The sequence below is a fragment of the Drosophila montana genome, unplaced genomic scaffold, assembly GCF_035044405.1.
Source record: "Drosophila montana isolate Dmon_TW-CO22-7 unplaced genomic scaffold, ASM3504440v1 contig_2178_1, whole genome shotgun sequence".
NCBI lineage: Eukaryota > Metazoa > Arthropoda > Insecta > Diptera > Drosophilidae > Drosophila > Drosophila montana.
In genome coordinates this window covers 400,175-420,732 of record NW_026997075.1, presented here as the reverse complement: position 1 = coordinate 420,732, position 20,558 = coordinate 400,175, and the positions used below count along the sequence as shown (strand labels likewise).

At 40.2% G+C, this 20,558-nt stretch overlaps 1 protein-coding gene and 1 long non-coding RNA gene across 3 annotated transcripts; both read right to left on the bottom strand.

The window, feature by feature from the left end:
- Positions 1-1,104: 1,104 nt before the first annotated feature.
- CCKLR-17D3 (Cholecystokinin-like receptor at 17D3) lies at positions 1,105-18,680 on the bottom strand. 2 transcript variants are annotated; one of them, XM_064681008.1, is made up of 5 exons: positions 16,971-18,680; positions 3,373-3,573; positions 3,033-3,308; positions 2,756-2,939; positions 1,105-1,581 (listed from the first exon to the last, which is right to left on the bottom strand). In XM_064681008.1, the coding sequence occupies exons 1-5, from the start codon at positions 17,560-17,562 to the stop codon at positions 1,119-1,121; spliced, it is 1,716 nt and encodes a 571-aa protein (XP_064537078.1). In that variant the 5' UTR covers positions 17,563-18,680; the 3' UTR covers positions 1,105-1,118. The 2 variants fall into 2 exon arrangements, with proteins under 2 accessions (XP_064537078.1, XP_064537079.1); XM_064681009.1 differs by having other exon boundaries at positions 18,501-18,680.
- On the bottom strand, positions 15,499-16,067 carry LOC135427490 (uncharacterized). Its single transcript, XR_010436065.1, has 3 exons — positions 15,943-16,067; positions 15,685-15,866; positions 15,499-15,629 (listed from the first exon to the last, which is right to left on the bottom strand). It is a non-coding gene; the product is annotated as an uncharacterized LOC135427490 (long non-coding RNA).
- Positions 18,681-20,558: the final 1,878 nt, after the last annotated feature.

Here is a 20,558-nt window from a genome sequence, read left to right as displayed (position 1 = left end):
AAAAAAAGAGATAAATAAAAAAAATATAAAAAACGTATCGCGTGGGAATAATCTATAGTAAATTTGTGGTATAATGAGTCTGAACAACTTTGATGAACGCTGGCGGCGCGATCATCCGCACGATAATTACTTACCGCCCTACCTTGGCGGGCCAGTCGATGAAATATTCTTGCGTGGCGAATCGTCTCACGATCTGCGGCCCACTATGCCGGAGGTATTCATGGCGAGGCATCGGCTCGTGCATAGCACTCCGGTGGGGATGCCGCCACATAAAAAGCAGCACGGCGCTGGCCCGTTCCGGAACCCGCGCAAGCCAATTATCCTCAAGGCGGCAGACGTGGTCGGCCTCTGGGTGCGTGTCGGCAATATACCGGATCATATGTTCCACATAATCTATTACTTCTTCACCCGAATGGGAACACTGGAAACCATGCGAGCATTTAATGAGAGGATTTTCTATGTGCGCTACAAACATCCAAGGGATACGCTCAGGGCATTAAGCTTCCATAGACGGCGCATCATATTTATGGAGCATTTGGTGTGTCTCAGTTGCGATTTGCTCAATCAGACGGACATTGATAAGATATATGGAAAGCGCAAGCCCGCCTCCGAAGAGGACACAAATGACGATCCGGACAAATACGATCCATACTGTACCGAGCGCTTCGTATATGCCGACGAGTATGAGAAGGAATACAATGAGAGATTCAGCACGGACGCCTTCGGGGACCGTGGACGTTGGTATTCCGACGAGGACAACGATGATCAGTTCTACGATGGCGATGAATACCAGTATGCGAATGAGGAGGATTTCTGGAATGCTGGTCCGCCCGATAATTGCCAAGTGAGAAACTGGCTAACGACCGTCTGGGGATGGGCCAAGTTCCAGATTGGGTCCCTGATCACATATTTCACATACGATTTGCGTTATTAGTTGATTTTGTTTATTATTGTTTGAACCCTTAGGAATTTTTAATTGAAACATCAAAAGTACTTAACGATAAATTTGTTATGATTAAAAAAAAAAATAGTACACATATAAAAAAAAACACGCGACATTTACATATTTACACGCAGCACACCTAGAGACAAGTTCACCAAGATCCTAACCCTCCTCCTTAAAGTTGTGGACTATCCGCGGCGGCGGCGGCGCTGTTTGTGTACACCACCGAGTTTAGCACCTGATCGTTGCGGGAGCGCGAACGCCAGGTGTCCATGCCCATGGCCAGGCCGGGATTGAGATTGGGATTGGGCACGCCCACCTGGCTGGCCGAGAGAGCGCCGGCCGCTGCGCCGTTGCGCTTCCATGGCAAGACCTTGAACGTGTCCACAAAAGCGCGCCGAAAGCTAGCGTTCATGAAGCAATAGGTGATCGGATTGCAGCAGCTCGAGGAATAGGCGAGCAGCTGGAGGAAACTGATCGTGGTGTAGTCAATGTATTCGTACAGCGCCTGTCCAATAAACATGCTCAGCGTATTAATCACATACAATGGCGTCCAGCAGATGAAGAACTCTAGAACCAGCACGAACAGCATCTTCACCACGCGCTTCTTGCTCTCCAGCGTCCTGGTCTCGTTGGATCTGCGAATATTGATTCAAGTTACAGCATAACGTAGATCAAGCCTGATCAGTTCCTAACCATGCTCCTCAGGTTCTAGGTCTAGTCTTTATAAAAAAGTATCTTTTACATTCCTAGTATCATTCTCTTTGCTAACCCTGTCACGTATCAGGTCTTTAAGATTGATAAGAATCCTCATTATCCTCCTTCTTATTCTTTGTATGATTGCAATTACATTACATTTTTACATTCCTGCCAAATGACTAATTTCATCTGCAATATTCCAGCCCTTGGCAAACCTAGAATCTTTTAGGGTTCTACTCCGACTGATCTATAATTTTCGATCAGCTTGGCACAATCATCTGAGCTCCATGCGTAGACAGAAGATGGATCGATCCACTGCGGCAATTTATGGCCAAAGTGGGTCAAGAGTTGTGCAAAATAGTTGCGAAATTAACTAACTAACTAACTAATCTAAGGTAACTAGGTAACTAACCTAACTTGACCTAACCTAACCTAACCTTACCTAACTTTACCTAACCTTACCTAACTTAACTTAACTTAAGGCCTAACCTAACCTAACCTAACCTAACCTAACCTAACCTTACTTTACCTAACCTAACCTAACTTAACTTTACCACACATCTGCAAGTGTGGCAACGCCATTCACGGGGGCTTTTCACTTGCAGGCTTTTCTAGCAATGTACAAAACGAAGACGCGAAAAACTTTGGCAATATTATTTCAAGGTATTTCGTTCTAGCTAATGAAAAGCAATTAAAAAAGTTTGTTATCCATTAAGTTAATGCTAGCTTTGGTTTAATTATTACAGGGTGGCAACGCTGCTGAATTTTAAATGTGAGGTTAAAATGGCGAATCTCATTTAATTGGATTTTAAATGCTTGATGACTTTAAGTTCAAATCATGTGAGTAATTTTTGGTGTGCTTAAAAATGTGCCGAGCAGAATGCTGCACCTGTGTTTGGTAAACCGATAAAGGCTAATTATGCAAAGTGCTTTGCAATTGAAGCCGCCCTGGGATCTTTGGCCGAATAATGGCATTGTGTTCAGTGTCAATCAGAATTAGGGTCCATGGGTAGTATATATGATTTAACATGCATACAAACCAAACGTAACCAAAGGCTGGCCAGTTATTGCGCGGTCGGCATCTGCTGTCTCGGGTCAAAGGTCAAAGCTTACCTGCGCAATGCCGCATCGTGTATACGCAAACTTGGCGAGGCGTTCGAGGACTTGGCCGGTGTCACAGTTGTTAATGTCGTTGTTGTTGTTATCGTTGTAAGTGTCGTTGTTGCTGTTGCTGTTGTTGCTGCTGTTGCTGCTGTTGCTGTGCTTGTCGTGGCGCCATTGTTGTTGTTGCTGCTCTCTGCGGACATAAAGCATAAAATGCGCATTTGTTGTATCCCATTGGGCGTGTGTGTGTGTGTGTTGGCATGGGCGTGGCGTGTCTTCTACTTACCATTGTACTCGCTGGCGGCATTCAGGACCAGCACGCAACTGCTGCTGCCGGGCGTGGCGGCAATGGCCGCCGTGGCCACCGTTTGGGCGCTGCCACTGCTAGCCGGCATTCGGGCATCCTTGCCCACATCCATGCCCACATAGAGAGTTCGCGTAATGAGTATATAGGCGGCACACAGCACCAGCAGCGGCAGGACGAGCAGAATAAGATCCAGCATAATGTTGTAGAAGCGCTCGTAGCCCTGGTCAGGCCAGTGCTCGCGGCATTTGCAGAATCCTGCGGCAATTACCATAACTAGCTAACTATTTAGTCCAAAGCTGGGCCCCGCCCCGTCACTCACCTGGCCGACTTGTGGGTATCAATCGACTGAATACCGCTATTGGCGTCATGCACAAAATGCCCCCGAGCCATATGCACCCGATTATCTTATAGGCATGGCTTATTGTCTGCCAGGACCTCGAGCGCAGCGGATGGCATATGGCGTAATAACGTTCACAACTGATGGCCACCAAGGTCCACGAGGAGACGGCCACTGAAGCCGCTGCAAATGGGCATAAACAGAAATACAAATTTTCAAACAACAAACAAACCATTATTTCAAATATTTCTAATAATATAATTAGAATTATTATTATACTCTTTGATATTTACCAAAATTTCCTAAAAAATTTGGTTCTGTTTCGCCGAAAACGAAAATTATGTGGAATAGTTTGCAGTATAGTAAAGCATAGTATGTTATAGTATAGTATATAAAAATATATATTACAGTATGGCATAGTATATTATAGTATAGTATACTATAGAATATTATAGTGTACATATCATGGCATAGCATAGTATGGTATAGTTTTGTATAGTATATTTATTATAGGATAGTATAGTATAGTATGGTATATTGAATTATAGTACACTAAAGTGTGGTATAATATAGTGCATTATGGCATAGATAACATAGTACAGTATAGTATAGCATAGTATGGTATATTTATAGTAATGAATATTATGGAGTACTATATATAGTGATATACAGTGTATTTTGATGTAACAAAGTATAGCACAATATATTATAGCACAATATAGTATAGTATAGTATAGTATACTGTATAGCATATTATAGTCAATTATGGCATAGGATCGTATAGTAGAGCATTGTATAGTATAATTTCGCATATTATGGCATTGTATAGTATGGTATACAATAGTATAGTACAGTTTTATAATATAGTTAATTATGGCATATTATAGTATGGCATAGTATAGTTAAGTGTAGTGTAGTTTTCACAGTCAACAAGTTACTTGAACTTAACTTGAAACGTATTGTGTTTATAATCATACCTAGGCAAGTTAAATGCTAAATTTGTAGGAATTGCTGCATTAAACTTAGCTGGCTTGCAATGTTCTATTACCAAATTGCTGGCATATGGGCAAAGACATAAACTGAAACGCACGCAGCCATCTAGGTCGAGGCGGGGAGAGTTAGGCCAAGAGGGGGAAATGAAGGATTGGCTGCTTAAATTTGTAATCACAGAAACGTAAACGTAACTTAAACAGCACGCACACATTTTGGCCATATGTCGTCGGGTTTGGACTTTAGCTGTTTTTGTTGTTGTTGTTTTTGTTTGCCATTGCCATTGCGATTGCCATTGCCATGGCCATGGCCACGGCCACGGCCAATGGCATTGGCGTGTGCGCTTAGAATCGGGTTCGTTTGTATTTGGGCTGGCTATACAAATTTTGCGGTATTTATGTGTGTTGGCTCCTTGGCGCTTGTTGTGCCTGCTTGGAGCTGTCATGGACATGCCCATGCCTCTTCTTTTATTTGCGGCAATCAAATTTTATCGCCCAACTGACGCTTATAAATTTGTGCCTGTCACAGCGCCCTGCTACGCATATTTATGTTTCTCGGCTCACGGCGGCATGTCGTATACGTAATATGCTCAACACGTCGACCAAATCAGGCGCCTAGAAATACGAAATCTGATTTGAAAGCTGAAAGCAGAAAGCTGAAACCGAAGTCGAAGTCGAAGCCAAGGCTAAAGCTGTGGCTGCAGCTTAACCCAAACCGGAGTCCCGTCTCGGGAGTTGGGATTTATGCCTGAGAGTGTTAAGATGCCCCAAAGATGCTCACAAATCAAATTCAATCAACGACAAAATACGTATACATTTTTTTGTGTACATGTATAAATAAATAAGTAAATAAAGAAAACATGAAATTGAATTTGTGTTCAATGTTTATTCGACTTTGGCTGCTGCTGTTGCTGTTGTGTGCTGGCATTTGCCGTCCTCCCATTTGCCGTCAGTTTTGCATTCGCCAATTGAATTACATCCGCACGCACTCACACACACGCCCACACGCACTCCCACACACACACACACACACTTACAGAAACGCACTAAGGCGCTTACAAATTGTGTCTGTATTTTAAAATGATTTAGTTGTCATGCCGCTTTAGGCCAATCAATCAAACTGTTGAGCTGCCACACTTAAGCTAAACAGCAAACAATCCTCAGCCAACACACACACACACACACACACACACACACACACACGCATACTTGGTGTCTGTTATTTATAGTTTATGAGCCGCGCTCGGCATACTTCCGCATAAAAACTACTTCGACAGCCGATGTGCTATTTCTGGAATTCCACAGTGCACTCTAAAAGTATGCAACGCTTTTAGCGCAACACCAACTTGCATCAATAAGTGTTGCATTCTTCAAGGCGCCAACGAAAATGCTAACTCGCGAGGCGGAAAGCCTATTGAAATATTGATGATGTCAGCTTCATGTTCGAGCACATGAAATGCTGCAAATATCAAATGCCTTACAACTTTAGACATAAAACTTAAACAAAGGAAGAAATCTGGATGCCTCTGGCTTGATTAGGAAATAAAACACTCATGAGGAAGACAAATAACTTTGGTCCCAAGCATTGCATTTATCTAAGCCCATTTAATAGATGCCAATTTTGGCTGGGTTCAAATTTAGCCCGCATTTTGTGTATGAAAATATTTTGGAGTTGCAATATTTTCAGTGCCAAGGGGCAATTTTAATTTAAATTAAATTGTTTCATTAAAATTTAGAATGTAAATTAAAAAAATCCTAGGCTCAAATATGTTAAAAACGAACTAAATTTATCAATTGGGTTTGAGCTGTGAACCCTTTTTTAGCTTACAGCCTTGATATGCAAGCGAAGCGTGAATTCCTTTCAGGCTTTGTAGCCCTGGTATGCAGGCCTATTATATATGTACAAAATATACTTTGGGTCAGCTTTAACAGACACTTTTCTTCAGTTTTTCTTTCATATATCTCAGTTACCTTGAGATCTTATCAAATCAAATTTACATATATACGCATACAATTTTCGTTAAAATATTCAAAAAACTTCAAAGATTTCATTTTTGTGTCAATTAAACCTATTTTGCATAGCTGTTGATCTGCATTCCTTGAACGAGTGTCTCGGGCAAAGCTTGTGAAAACTTAAATCGTTTTCTTTATAATACTCTGAGCCCATTGAAAATTCGAATTAGGGTAGAATGTTTTTGTGCAAAGGAATGTAACAGGCAGAAGGCAGCATATCCGACTCCATAAAGTATACATATTCTTGATCAGTATCAATAGCCGAGTCGATCTAGCCATGTCCGTCTGATTGTCCGTCTGTCTGTCTGTATGTATGCAAGGATCTCAGAACCTATATGAGCTACACTCTTGAAATTTGGAACGTAGGTTCTCCTAGTGCCCGCGCGGTACGAGTTTCTTTTCGATAATAGATAACTTGCCCCGTTTCTAAGCAATCGATATCTCTTAATTTAATCTTATTTTAAGAACTTGATTCACCAAACTCGATATACAGCTTCTAAAATAGTATACCTTTGCTGGTATTGGCGTTGGTAGAAGGTTCAGGGTATCGCCTAGTCGGGCACTCCCGACCAGCGCACTCTTACTGGTTTTCTATACATATATGTGTTTTTTTTTTTTTCTTATTTGCATTCTTCAGATTGATGTGCTATATAACTTGCGAGACGGCAAATTATAAATTTGCGCAAAAGCTTAAAAAACTTTTCGCCCGTTGACACTTGAGAGGCAGCAAAGTTTTTGTGTTTCTTTTTTTTTTTTGCTTTTTTATTTCTTTAATTATTTTCATTCATTACCATTCAGCTGGCTTGTCGGCAGCTCCGGCCCAAGGATTGTCAACTGGCTGCAGCTGCTGGTAGAAATATTATATCAGCAAAGTTGTTTCGCTGTCCAATCCCCCTAATTCAAGTCCCCGGCACGTTCCCGACGCCAACAGGATTCCTTTTGAAAAGTTGGCCACATGCTGACCAAGTCCATGATTAACGACACGTCACAACTGGCTGTGGGAAATGCGTTTGCCAGCGCCAAGGCCGGCCACAGATAATATGATGGGCATAGAAGATATCCAATCTGGGCAATGGCAATCCCTAAGGCTAGGTAAGCCGAGAGCTATTCGGCGGTTTGGTCAGCTGATAAATGAATAAATATGATGTCGGGCAGCCGGCAAACTTTGTGCCTCAATTCTAGTTTGTTTTAAATTTGCTATCATCGGGTCTTAGATGCGTTTTTTTGTTTTCATTTTTAACAGTTTTTCAACAAATATCAAAACAGACAAACACAAGACAAATCTCGCAAAAATAGATTAATTTACCCAGACTGGATGAGAGATGATTATTTTTATATTAGCCTAGAACTCGACCCGGATTCTCTTTGTTCGTAAAAAGTATTCCAAATAGATAAATTTGATATTTGCATCTTGCTCGAAATGGAAACTTGTTGAAATTCGCGTTTGGAGGCAAAGCATTTGGTCGTAGGAAAATAAAATGTCTTTAAGGCTGGCCATTCTGGCTTTTTCATTCAATTATATTGCCAAAAGTTCAGAATGTGTATTGCTAGAGAAAACAAACTTTTGCGTTGTTTATTTTTTAATTTTATTTGCGTTTATTTTTATTTTCTCAATTCGAGGGCTTAGGCTGGGTAAATTTTAATGCTATTATTGAAACTTGGCACAACTTGTTGTTGTGCTGGCAAATTCGTTTAAATTCAATGGATTTAACACATAAGTAAATGCCAGCATTTAAGCGGTACAATCACAGCGGCTACGGCGGGCTACAGGCCCGCAAAATGGCCGAGGGCTACGCCGACAGAGAAAAACTTTCCAGCAACAGCCGAAATCTTCGAAAGTCTTGTCGGCACGCCCCAAATTCTATTTAACTGAAAAGTGAAACAAACTTGGCAAAGTGCTTGACGCCCGCCTTTTTATCAAATTAAATAAGTATTTTAAAGTGGCTACGTAAGCCTGCCAGTGCGTGTGTATGTGTGTGTGTGCGGGCGGAAGGGGGAGAAGTGGATTCGGGTGTATCAAAACTTTGGTTTAGCTGAGCTGTTTTCTAGACCAAACTCATGTCTATCGAGAGGCCCGTAGTTATTCAAGCGGCATTTAATTAAACTTGGCGTTTTGCTGCATACTTCAAGGGAACACGAAGTTCAAAACACACATAAACAAACACACACGCACACACACACAGACACTGAACGCACCAAATGTGCATTCATTTAAAACTTTCTTCAAACGTAGCCCAATAGCAACAGCTTTCGGCAGGCGGATCGAGATTTGAGATAAAAGTCTGGCCAACAGAGCCCCAAAGAGTCATTAGCCAGGACAATAAGGCTAATGCAATGTGTGGCCACTGACTAAACGGAACTAAAAAAAACATAGAAAACTAAGACAACAATCTAATACATAGTTAGGCTACCAAAGCAGCAGAGTTCCCATTCAGATTTAATTAAAGGCTAGTCCCCAATACAATAATTAATATAAAAATATATAATAAATTGTTCTTCAATTAAACTAAATATAAATCGACCAATAAACTTTAAAGCGCTTAGTGTTGGAAAACTCGCCAACATTAAGCACTGGTTTTTAAGTATTTGTTTCTAAACTAAATATTAATTTGCCAAAAAACTATTTGCAGCTTAGTGTTGAAAAGCTCTCTTAAATTAAATAAAGTTTTTTTTGTATTTTTTCCTAAACTTTTAACCTAAACCTTTAACATTAAAAACCAATATTTGTTAGTATTTTTTTCAAATATTTAAATCTGCACAATAAAACAAAGTTTTTGTAGTAACTTTTTCTAAACTAAATATTAATTAAGCAATAAACTATTTGCGCGTTAGTGTTGAAAAACTCTCTAAAATTAAATAAAGTTCGTCTTTGCCATTTTTTAATGGGAAAGGTACTAAACAAAAATCTGGACTTAATTAAAATAGACTCACGAATCTAGGGCAATAAACTGGTTCGAACCGTAAATCGAACCAGAAAAACTTTATGCTTGGCATGCAGTCTTGGTAATTGGCTTAATGTATTTCGTTTCATTATTATGTGGCTTGCCGCACATTGGAACAGTTCATCCTCAAAAACGCTGTGAAAATGGGTTAGGTCGCCACGAGACCAACTTGAATATGGAATATTCTGTTGTAGATTCTGCTGTTGTTGGCACAGCTCGTTGGTGTTTTTCAAGTGAAATTTGCGGCATGGGCAAAGCATGTGTTAAACAAAAGTTTTAATGCCTGCGTTCATATAAAATGCAAAATGTGTTGTTAACATGGCGGACACACGCACACCCACACTTGGGGATATGTGTGTGTGTGTGTGTGTGGAAAAGTGGACATATGCATGAAATGTGCGACCAGGCTGTCAGCATGGATTTAGCTAGACAAGGACCTCAGCTTCATAACCAAGGCTGGTCTAAATGACAACTGCACTCTGTTTAGGCCTTGTTTTGTCACTTGACAATTGTTGTTGTTTTTATTGCCGTTCGCTTTGTTCCAGCAAAAGTGGGCGAGCAGCTACCAAACTTCTTGGCATGCTGCACAATTTGCCTAATGCGTTTTTAGCTGGGGGCCAGGATTGTTTCCAGGAACCCGCTCGCCCTTTTACCCAACAGTATATCCCGTATATACAGCTCTTTCACACTCGACTAAGCCACCTTGCGGTGCGGTCGGCAAAACCTGTGCAAATGCCTGACAAAGCTAAAGCCGTGATTATGACAGTCGGTGAATGTGGCTTACTTAAAGGTAACATGCACTTAAGTGCCCCAGCACACACATTAACAATAATTAAATGTGGGCCATTTGCTGGCCCAGCTATGGAAATCATATTAAAGCACAGTGATTAGCTGGCCCGAGTCCAACCGCGGCCGCGTCGCGGACCAACTGCAAAACTTGCTAATTTGAAAGCACGAAATATCACATTTGCGGCCAATCAACGATTATGCTATCAAATGTGCAAATATATCAAATTCTTTCTATATTTTTGTTGTTGTTTTTCAGACTTTTATAGATATTTTCAAGAAACTAAATGTGTTAAAGACTGCAACCAGGTTTTGAAACGAACCGGTTCGAATCAGGCAGTCGAAGTTGTATCTGGAAGCTTGAACCGAACCCTTAAAACGAATCAGTTGTCAAACAATCGAACCAAAACGCCAATCGAACCACATTGGAATCATATAATCGAACCATATAATAAACCGTATCGTATTCGATGAACCACATTTTTATTAGGTACCAAATTTAGCATACATTTTGTATAAGGAAATTTTAAATGCCAAACCAAGATTTAAACAAAATCCCAAGTTCGAGTTCGAACCAGTTTCACGAACCGCATACAAAGGCCGGTCGTTGGCTCGCACCGTGAACCGAACCACAGGCAAACTGTAGCTTTGCAGCCCTGGTATTCTTTACTTCATACCTAACAAACAGCTCGTAAGTCTTAAAGGATTCGAGTTAAGTGTTTTGGTAGGGTTTTGGTATTTAACGACCAGCTCTAGGCTGGCAAATAGTGTTAGCCAATTATGATAATGCCCCACTTAAATACAGTTACGATAATTTTCTAGCTATGTTTCGGCTTAACTCCAAACGATGCCTTCAATTAGCCGAAATTACAAATATTCAGACACTACGCCATATACATGTATAAGATCTGGTGCGTGTGTGCGTGTGTGTGTATGTGTGCGATAAAGTATATGAATGTTTGTGAATTCGTATGTTTCTATAGAATTGTGGGGCACATTAAAATCATTTTTTATGATTATCTTTGCATGTGAATCGTTTTATTGACTTTTGCCGGCACGAACTACATTTAGATGCCAGCCAGCTGAAAGCAACAACTGCCATACAAGGACTCAAGGATATGAGTCTATAAATATATATACACATAAGTATATACTTACCGCACATGCGGAAAACTTAGAGACAACTCGTTCCTTTTACCATTTTGACATAACTTTTTATGTGAATACTTCCGGCTCTTTTTTTTTTATTAAAAAGTTGTGCCTGCCCTTGCGCAGACCAAAGGAGCCTTCTATGACATTATAAAGTACATTAACTAACATGCTTTTCCGGCTCTTACAGCGCAAAGTATTTCCTCATTAAATGCAAAATTTGTTTTCCTCTCATTTTGCCAACGTGGCCACGTTGGCAAGAAATTCATTAATTTTTTCTGCCGAGCCGTGACTTAAAGTTTGAGGGCGATCGAAAGGAAAATTAAAAAAAACTAAAGTTGCATTTAAAAGTTTTCCACCCGTTTTCCACGCTAGCAGGCGGAATTATGCCCCATTAAACGAACATCTTAGTTATATATATTCATGTTGAGCTTATGCGGGTTTTTCTTAAAATGCCCTACCAAGTTTTTTAGGAAAAGTAACTTGATTTTCGATAAGTCTGGTCTTTTACTAAAACTGATTTTAAATTCAAATAAGCACAGGGTACCTCCGAGCGAGCACTCTCTGCCTGAGCATACTCTATTCGTGTTTTATTGGAATTAAGTGTTTCGTGACATTCTTAGCCTGCTGCTGGTGCTGTCCTTAACTTGTGGTTGCGACTTAAGCCAGGCGTGGGTCGGTGTGATATATTTAGAGGATAAGCATGTCGACTTATGGGCATGTGTCCACAGGACGAAATAGCCATCAAATAATTTCAAATCAAACACTTGTCAGAGCCTAAACAACAGCTGCCCCCGGTCGGATTCTATTAAAAAGATATTTGCCACGGGACATTCCATTTACTGCCCTCCTCTGCGCTTCTCACCTCAACTTCTAATGTTGCGTGGGGAGCAAAGTAATTTGGCGTCACACTTTTGTCAAGCAAACGGCGGGACTGGCAGATGCGCCACTGGAAATGGAAATGGAAATGAAATTTGGATTGGGCGCCGGTCGGTGGAGGGGCGTCTCAGGGGGAGGGTGGCTGGGGACCGCGCGCTGGCCAGACAATTAGGCGGAATTAGGTCGCCGCTCGCTGCTTATTGTTGCTTATGTTTATGATTATGTTGTAGGCGCATTAGCAGGCATACACTTACACACCAACACACACACACACACAAACACACACACACAGCTTAGGACAGAAATTCGCGGCTGCTGGGGCCACCCAAGGCCGACGGCAAATTTTATTTAGAAACTTATGTAAGCCCATAGCAAAAAGGAAAAATAAAAACAAAAACAACAGGCAGAACAATGAGACTGCGGCCAGTCGGGCATACACGGCTGGAAGTTATCCTGGTCTCACTTTAGCTTAAACCAAATTGTTTGCCCAAAAAAATCTGAGGGCAATATTTACTGAGTTCTTAGCCTTGGGCATAGTTTGCGGAATGCCCCTACTATGTTGGGTTTGGTAGAATGAGCTGCTATCTGCTTAAATTTTTAATAAAAAAAAGAATACACTTTAAAAGCTAAAAGCCGAACTTGTAGATCCCGAGCCAGCTAACTAAATAACATATATATCAAAAAAGTATGCTATGGAAATGTGCTTGAAAGAAAACTGCAAATAATAATATTGAAGAACTATTTTGACAAAGAAAGTAAAGTAAGTATTAAAGAGATAGTAAATATATATGGTAAGTACATATTGAAAAAAAGAAGAAAATAATGTAGAATAAATGCGTTTAAGTCTTTATTCAGCATGAAGAATATCTATCAATTGGAAATTCTCATATATCTTGCATATCTTAAACGTAAATATATATCAAATATATCATGCTGGTTTTGGCGACCTTTGCATTTAATATATACATACATACATATACATATATGCCCAACACGTTAATGAGTGGCAAGTGGCAGCGAAAATGATTACAATTCTGAGAAGGTTCGTGTGCCGCACGTCAAGTAATAATGCAAAAAATACGCGTCCAGATTTAATCTTGGGCCAAATTATGGCGTCCTGCAAGCGGAATACAGAATACAGCACGCATTTGTACAGGAAGCAGGGCAAGTGTACAGGATCTTCGTATTGAGTAGACGTGCAACAAGGCACGGGGCACGGGGCACGTGGAACGTGGAACGGGGCACGGGGCACGTGGAACGGGTCACTGGCCATATCTGCCAACGCAAAGCGTCTTATTTTTTAATGTTCTTTAGGGTATTCAAATTCTGTCACGAAATGTGTAACGTATATAATAAGAAGATGTCATTCGTTCCATTCAGGCATATATATATTCTCGAGCAGCCGAGTTTGAATGACAACTAGTCGATTATTTTATCGATCATTTATCGGAATCAGCCGGAACGAACCGCTAGAATTGGGCATAAGTATATATATATATATAGGAGTACGGAAAACTGTTATCCAAAATTGGCATTTCTTAGTTTAGCTTAATTTTTTTTATATGAGCAAAATCTTAACGATAGCTGAAGAGGAAGAATGAGTTGAAATAGTTTTGTTCTCTTTCACATACTTTAACCCAACTCAAAAATGACGAGCTGAAAGAATGTTATCAATATCGGACGGACGGGAATTAAAGTTCTTGAGTCAATTGAATTTGAAAGTGTATTTTATCGTCGGCTTAACGCTGCTCGTCTTTCCTTCGTGTTTTCAATTTATCATTGTTTGCGTCTTTGTTTTTGTTTTCGCTTTCGCTTCGTCCAATAAGATTGTGCTACATGTTATTCGGGTGCCGCCCTTGCCTCCACTTTGCATGTCATTTGCATGAAAAAAGAGCATCGGAAATAAGAAGCAAAATCGCGAATCAAGTGGGTGGGGTTGGGTGGTGCGGCCAGCTGCCAACGTGAGAGAGTCAAAAAAAAAAAAAACCAAATGAAAAGGGAAACGAAAAAAATATGCTCCATTTAACGTAGTCCAGGCGAGAGATGCCCTGTATTTAGAACCAGGATAAAGTAAAAGGGAAAAACTCATATAATTAGATGAGATGAGTTTAGATGAGATTAGATTGGATTATAAAGGAGGAACCTATATTTTAGATAAGCCCCATAAGTGTTTGGGTTTTGCGAACGACATTTAAGTTCTATCTATCCCATACGCGACTCGCGACTTTTCTAGAGTATGAAAACCGAAAGGGAATTCTCAAAATTCGTAGCACATTTTTGCGTGCAATTTAAATGCCGAGCATTAGAAATTGAAAAGCTCAGAAATGCCAGAAAAAACAAAAAAAAAAAACTGCTAACAGATGCGCTAACAAACTGCGAAGCCTTGTTATTTCTGTCTGCGTATATAAATTGTTATTTAATTTTCGTGTAATTTGAATAGAACTCGCAAATGTGACAAATAGCAGCCCCAGACCAGGACACCAGGACACCAGGACGCCAGGACGCCAGGACACCAGGACACCATCGACAACAGAGGGCTATAATTATAAAATTACGCGCCCCGCCAGTCTAGTAAAATGATCTATTTGGTCTAGTGTCAGATGGGATGGGATGCGATATTTGCCTGTACTAGTTTATCTAGGGATAAACACACACACACACACACACCTGACTATTTGTGAGAGCCTCAAGTTACAGCTTTGTGAATTTGATGTCAAAGCAAGATATTAAATAAATTAAAACGCAATTTAAAACGAAAACATTGCTAAGCCCTGTTACCTAGCTTCCTTCTACTTTCTCTTTATCTTTATCTTATTTTTTTTTTTTGACTCGCAGCACTTGGCATAATCCAAAAATAAATAATCAATAGAAATCATTGAATAAATTTCTTCTGTAAACACATTTTAATCCTGTGATTCCACGAGAGCCTGTCAAAACTGGAGCACTTGACGGATCATAAAGTACGCATACGTGTGTATTTCTAGCTATTATTTATTTTATATTTTCCCATGTTTACCTGCCGTATCCCTGGCAACTTGGTCCTTTAAAAACCTTTGTCCAAATTTTTTGCATATTTTTTTTCCCCCCCTCTATTGATTAACATGTTTATTTACCCTCCAGAGAGTTGAGCCCTTTTGTTAAGCTTGCTTTTTGGCACTCATGTCGGTAATTTTACGCTGGCATGATTGAACAATTTAAATAACATTTAATTTTTAATCCCTCTTTTTATTTCACTCTCTTCACAGCCCCGAGTCTGTTTATTTATTTTGTTCAACTATTTTATCGCAAATGGATGTAATCGACGGAAATGTTGCAACTTTTAATTTAACGATTGTATGTTAATTATATATCTGATAAGTACATATCTTTTAAAACTTTCTCTTGGTTGACGTACTTTTTTTTCGTGCTGTATATAAAACTTTGCTCATTTCGTATGCGGAGCAAAAACTGTTGACAGTTTTATTTATGCGATTCTTATACTCTGCGTACAAGAGGGTATATTGGTTGGTTGGTTGGTGAAAAATCATCCAACTTACACTTCTATTAGACTGACATTTTCTCTGAAACCTTCTTAAGTCCGGCCACGCCCATTGTCGCTCTCTTGTGCGTACACTTCTCTTGAACGGACAAGAGTTAACCAACTTTTGCTGTCCGCCCAAGAGGGTTTTCACTGTACCGACATGCTCGTGCTTTTGTCACAAGAATATATATCTTCAGGCTGTGTAGTATACTCAAGATAAATGCTTGCGGTAAACAGAGTATTGCGCAGTCGATTGCACCCGAATGCAGCTTACTTTAATAACTGCTTATTGAATATAAGTTTTCATGGCCAAATTTCTCATAATGAAAGCTCCTTCCTCAACATATGCATATGTTCATATACATATTGAGCTGCTGGCCATTAATAAATAATGAGGACTTCAGCTTAAAAAAAAAACATTGCGTTTTATTGCTCCACTCTATGTGCCGCATGCCACAAGCGTTACTTGGAGTGACGGCAGGACATTTGCTAAGGGCGCGTGGGGAATATCTCAAGTTTGGTTTGGACGTGTTTTTGTGTGCAACTATCAAAAATATCAAAATATTATATACAGAAGTACTTTGTGCGATAAATTTGGCAGCTGCCCTTCAAATGTTCGCACTGACAGCTGGATAGCATTTTACAACACTGCAACAAATTTATAAAATTGAATACTTTTTGTTTTGCTTGCACAGTTTAGCATCCTACGCAAAAGGCTGCTACCAATCAAATAAGTGACTGAGGTATTGAGGAATGTACGACTGGAAAATGACCTTTAAAACGTCCATCTAAGCAAATTTTTAAAAATAGAATATTAATTTAATACAATAGGAAAATAGTGGGCTGGGTTGATTATTTCTGTATTGTGAGAGAATTATTAGGTTTCTTTTTTAAATTAAATATATGTATATCTGTCTATGCTTTCTGTAGTTTCACAGCTCTTTGTTTAATGCTTAACATAATCTTTGACATACAAAGGACCTGCTGTGAAGCGCCATATTGCCTGATATTAATTAATTTGACAACACTTTAGTCACTACTTAACACTGGTCGAGGCAAGCATTTTAAAAATGTGGCACGCATATGAGTTTTTCTCAGCTGACTTTAAGTTGGTTAGCCTTCCTTAGAGCTGATGCTATACAGTTTTTGCACATGCTCCGTCCCACACGCCCATGCCTCCATACCGACAACCCCCCCCCCCCTCCCCACACACCCGCCTACACGCCTAAGAGCCCGTAATGTAGTCTTTGTTGATGATATAATCAGGGAATTGGAATAATTAGGGCGGCGCTCAAGACTTACCCTGTGCGAACTGTATGAGCTTGCAGAGAAACTCGCCAAAGATGAAATTGCGCAATAGAGTCCCAACAAGTGTAACGGGCATGCAGAGCACGCCCAGCAGCATGTCCGAAATGGCCAAGTTGAGCAGGAAGAGATTGGTAATTGTGCGCATGCGACGGTTCTGCATCAGCGTTGAAATGACCAAAAGATTGCCAACCACAGCGCACAGCAGGATCAGGCTATAGCTGGGTATAAGCCAAGCAGGCATCTCAGTGGGAGCACTGCTGCTGCTGCTGCGGCCGCTGCCGACGGCAGTTCCATTCGCAGCTGCAGCTGCAGCTCCGCGGCTCGATTCGGTGGCCACGCCCTCGGTGATCAAAAAGATATTTCCGGCGACAAGTGCATCATCCTCATAGCTGGCGCTGCTATTCGCATTGCCGCTGGCATTCCCATTGCCGGAATCGACCAATCCCAGAGACAGCGACTCGTTGAGCGGCGCCAGCGTGAGCGAGACAATGTGACTGGCAGCGCTGCGTGCGTTGGCGTAATAGTCGAGCAGCGCCTTGTAGGTGGCCGCCGCACTGGCCGCATCTTCAGCGCTGGCACTGTACATTTCGGTGTTCAGGATCAGACGATCAGTCTGCAGTGCCAGCAATAAAATCGATATTCAACTTGTTCTTAGTGTTTCACTTCTTCCTCTGTTAGACAACACTGAACAATTATAACGATATTGGAATAGTTCTGGTTCTGGATCAGACGATTAGTCTGCAGTACCAACAATAAAATCGATATTGAACTAGTTTTTATTGTTTTACTTCTTCCTCTTTTAGACAACACTGAACAATTATAACGATATTATAATAGTTCTGGTTCCGTTTGTTGTTCAGCTTCTGCCTCTGTTAAACAGCACTGAACAAAAAAGCAGAAAAACTTTGCGTACAACACTGAACAATTATAACGATATTGGAATAGTTCTGGTTCTGGATCAGACGATTAGTCTGCAGTACCAACAATAAAATCGATATTGAACTAGTTCTAATTGTTATACAACACTCTGTTAGACAACACTGAACAATTATAACGATATTAGAATAGATCTGGTTTCGTTTGTTGTTCAACTTCTGCCTCTGTTAAACAGCAACGAACAATATTAACGATATTGAACAGGCTCTAGTTTTGTCTGTCGCTTCACTTCTGCCTCCTTTCAACAACACTGAACAAAAAACCACAAAAACTTTGCGTACAACACTGAACAGTTATAACGATATTGGAATAGTTCTGGTTCCGGATCAGACGATCAGTCTGCAGAGCCAACAATAAAATCGATATTGAACAAGTTATTATTGTTTCACTTATTCCTCTGTTAGACAACACTAAATAGAATAGTTCTGGTTTCGTTTGTTGTTCAACTTCTGCCTCTATTAAATAGCACTGAACAATATTAACGATATTGAACAGGCTCTAGTTTTGTCTGTCGCTTCACTTCTGCCTCCGTTTAACAACACTGAATAAAAAACCAGAAAAACTTTGCGTAGAGTCGCGCGCGCGCACCTTGCTGTCAGGGAGTCCTCGCGATAACGTTCTGTGGCAACGTTTATGGTCACGGTTAGCGTCTCGGAGATGTATACGACGACAACGACGCCCACGACGCCGACGTCAGGCGCCAACGTCGTCGTTTGCTGGCGCGCTTCGCTTTGCCTGCTTACCGTTACGTTGAACGAGTCGTAGGCAACTGGCCGACCCAAAGGGGCCAGTGTGCCGGCGCCTGCGTTTCGTGTGAGCCAAACTCACCACATGCGGCAGCAACAAGCGGCAGCGCAACATGCCGCTTTGCAACATGTTGCGACCATCAATGGGCATACAAATTGCGTGGGTCTTCGTTAATATATATGCTAACGAGCATATGAATATACTCGGTCTGAGAAAGAGCCTTAAATACAGATTTCAAGTAACTTTTGACTGACGGACTGATAACAGTCTCAATAACTGTAAACCTTTATGACTGACTGACTGACTGTATAACTGTATGACAGACTAAATAACTAACTAACTGACTGACGAACAGGCTACATGACCACCTTACTGAATGAATAACTTAATGATTGTCTGACTGACTGACGGACAAAATGACTGACTGGTTGTATACTGAATGACTGATTGACCGACTTAATGACTGACTGCCTTAAAGGCTGGCTTACTAAGTGACGGACAGACTGAGTGATTGAAGAACCGACGGACTGCCTAACTAAATGATTAAATCACAGACTAACTGACTGATTGACGGACTGACTGACTATATAATTGATTGACTGACGGATAGACTGGTTGACGGGCTTACTGACTGTATAACTGTATGAATAATTGATTGAATGACTCACTTAAGGATAGACTGACCGAATGGCTGTATATATGTAAGAATGATTTGCTGACTGACTTACCGACTGACTGACTGTATAAATGTATAAGTGTTTGGCTGACTGACTGATTGACTTACCGACTGACGGACAGACTGACTGACTGCATACTTGAATGAATGATTGATTGACTGTCTGACTTACGGATAAATAGACTATATGACTGTATAACTGTATGGCTGGTTGACTAACTGACTGACTGCCTGACTAATGGATAGATTGACTAAATGACTGTATAACTGTACGCCTGACTTAATGACTGACTGACTTATTGGTAATAAATCCGCAGCCCAAATCGTAAGAGCAAGCATGGAAAATAAAATATTATTTGTTTCTCAGCAATTCTGGAAAATCCATCCGCAAGGACGAAATATAGCAGGAAAAACTGTTGAATGCATTCATTTTCTTTTCGATTTTCATCCGAACAGTATTAAACTCATTGTCAAAGACTTATGTAAACATTGATTGAAGACCTGTTATGCAAGCACAAACATCGTTTTTTACTCTTAATACTCAACCATTTCATTTTTTACTTTTCCGAAGTGCACTTAAGGAAAGTCATACGTATAGAACGTCTTATTGCATATTCTTATTTGCCATATTGATTTCATTTTTCTCAGCGCCTTGGTGGACACGATGATTGAAATTTTCTCGATTTTCTTTTGTTTACTTTTTCAGACGGTTAAAATTGAATTGCTGCTGCTTAAATTATTATTTATATAATACCTCAGCAGCTGGTGTTCCTGTTTTTGTTTCCCCTTTGGAATTCAAGCAGAACTTTTCGATTTCGATGAGATTTCATAGGAAACTGTAAAAAATTATATAACATAATGTACTTATATATATAATTATATATATTATACTATGTATTTACTTTTCTATATATGAGTAAGCAATATTAAATTATTTTTGAAGCTACCTATTTAAACTCATATATAACATATGATCGCAAAGGTAATAAAAATAATAATAATAATATTAAAAAAATAATATTAATAAAATTCATTTTAGTGAGCAGAGAGTTTGGCTCTGTTACTTTTACACCTTAAGGTGTTATATATATGCCCTGAACAGATCGGACAATAAGCACCGATTCTTTTTAAAGATGAGTTTCTGCCCGTGTGGAGCTAAGGCAAGAAGAAGCACAGCCACACCGTGTGTTTAGGCGTGCTTATATGCATAAACGCAAGGCCTA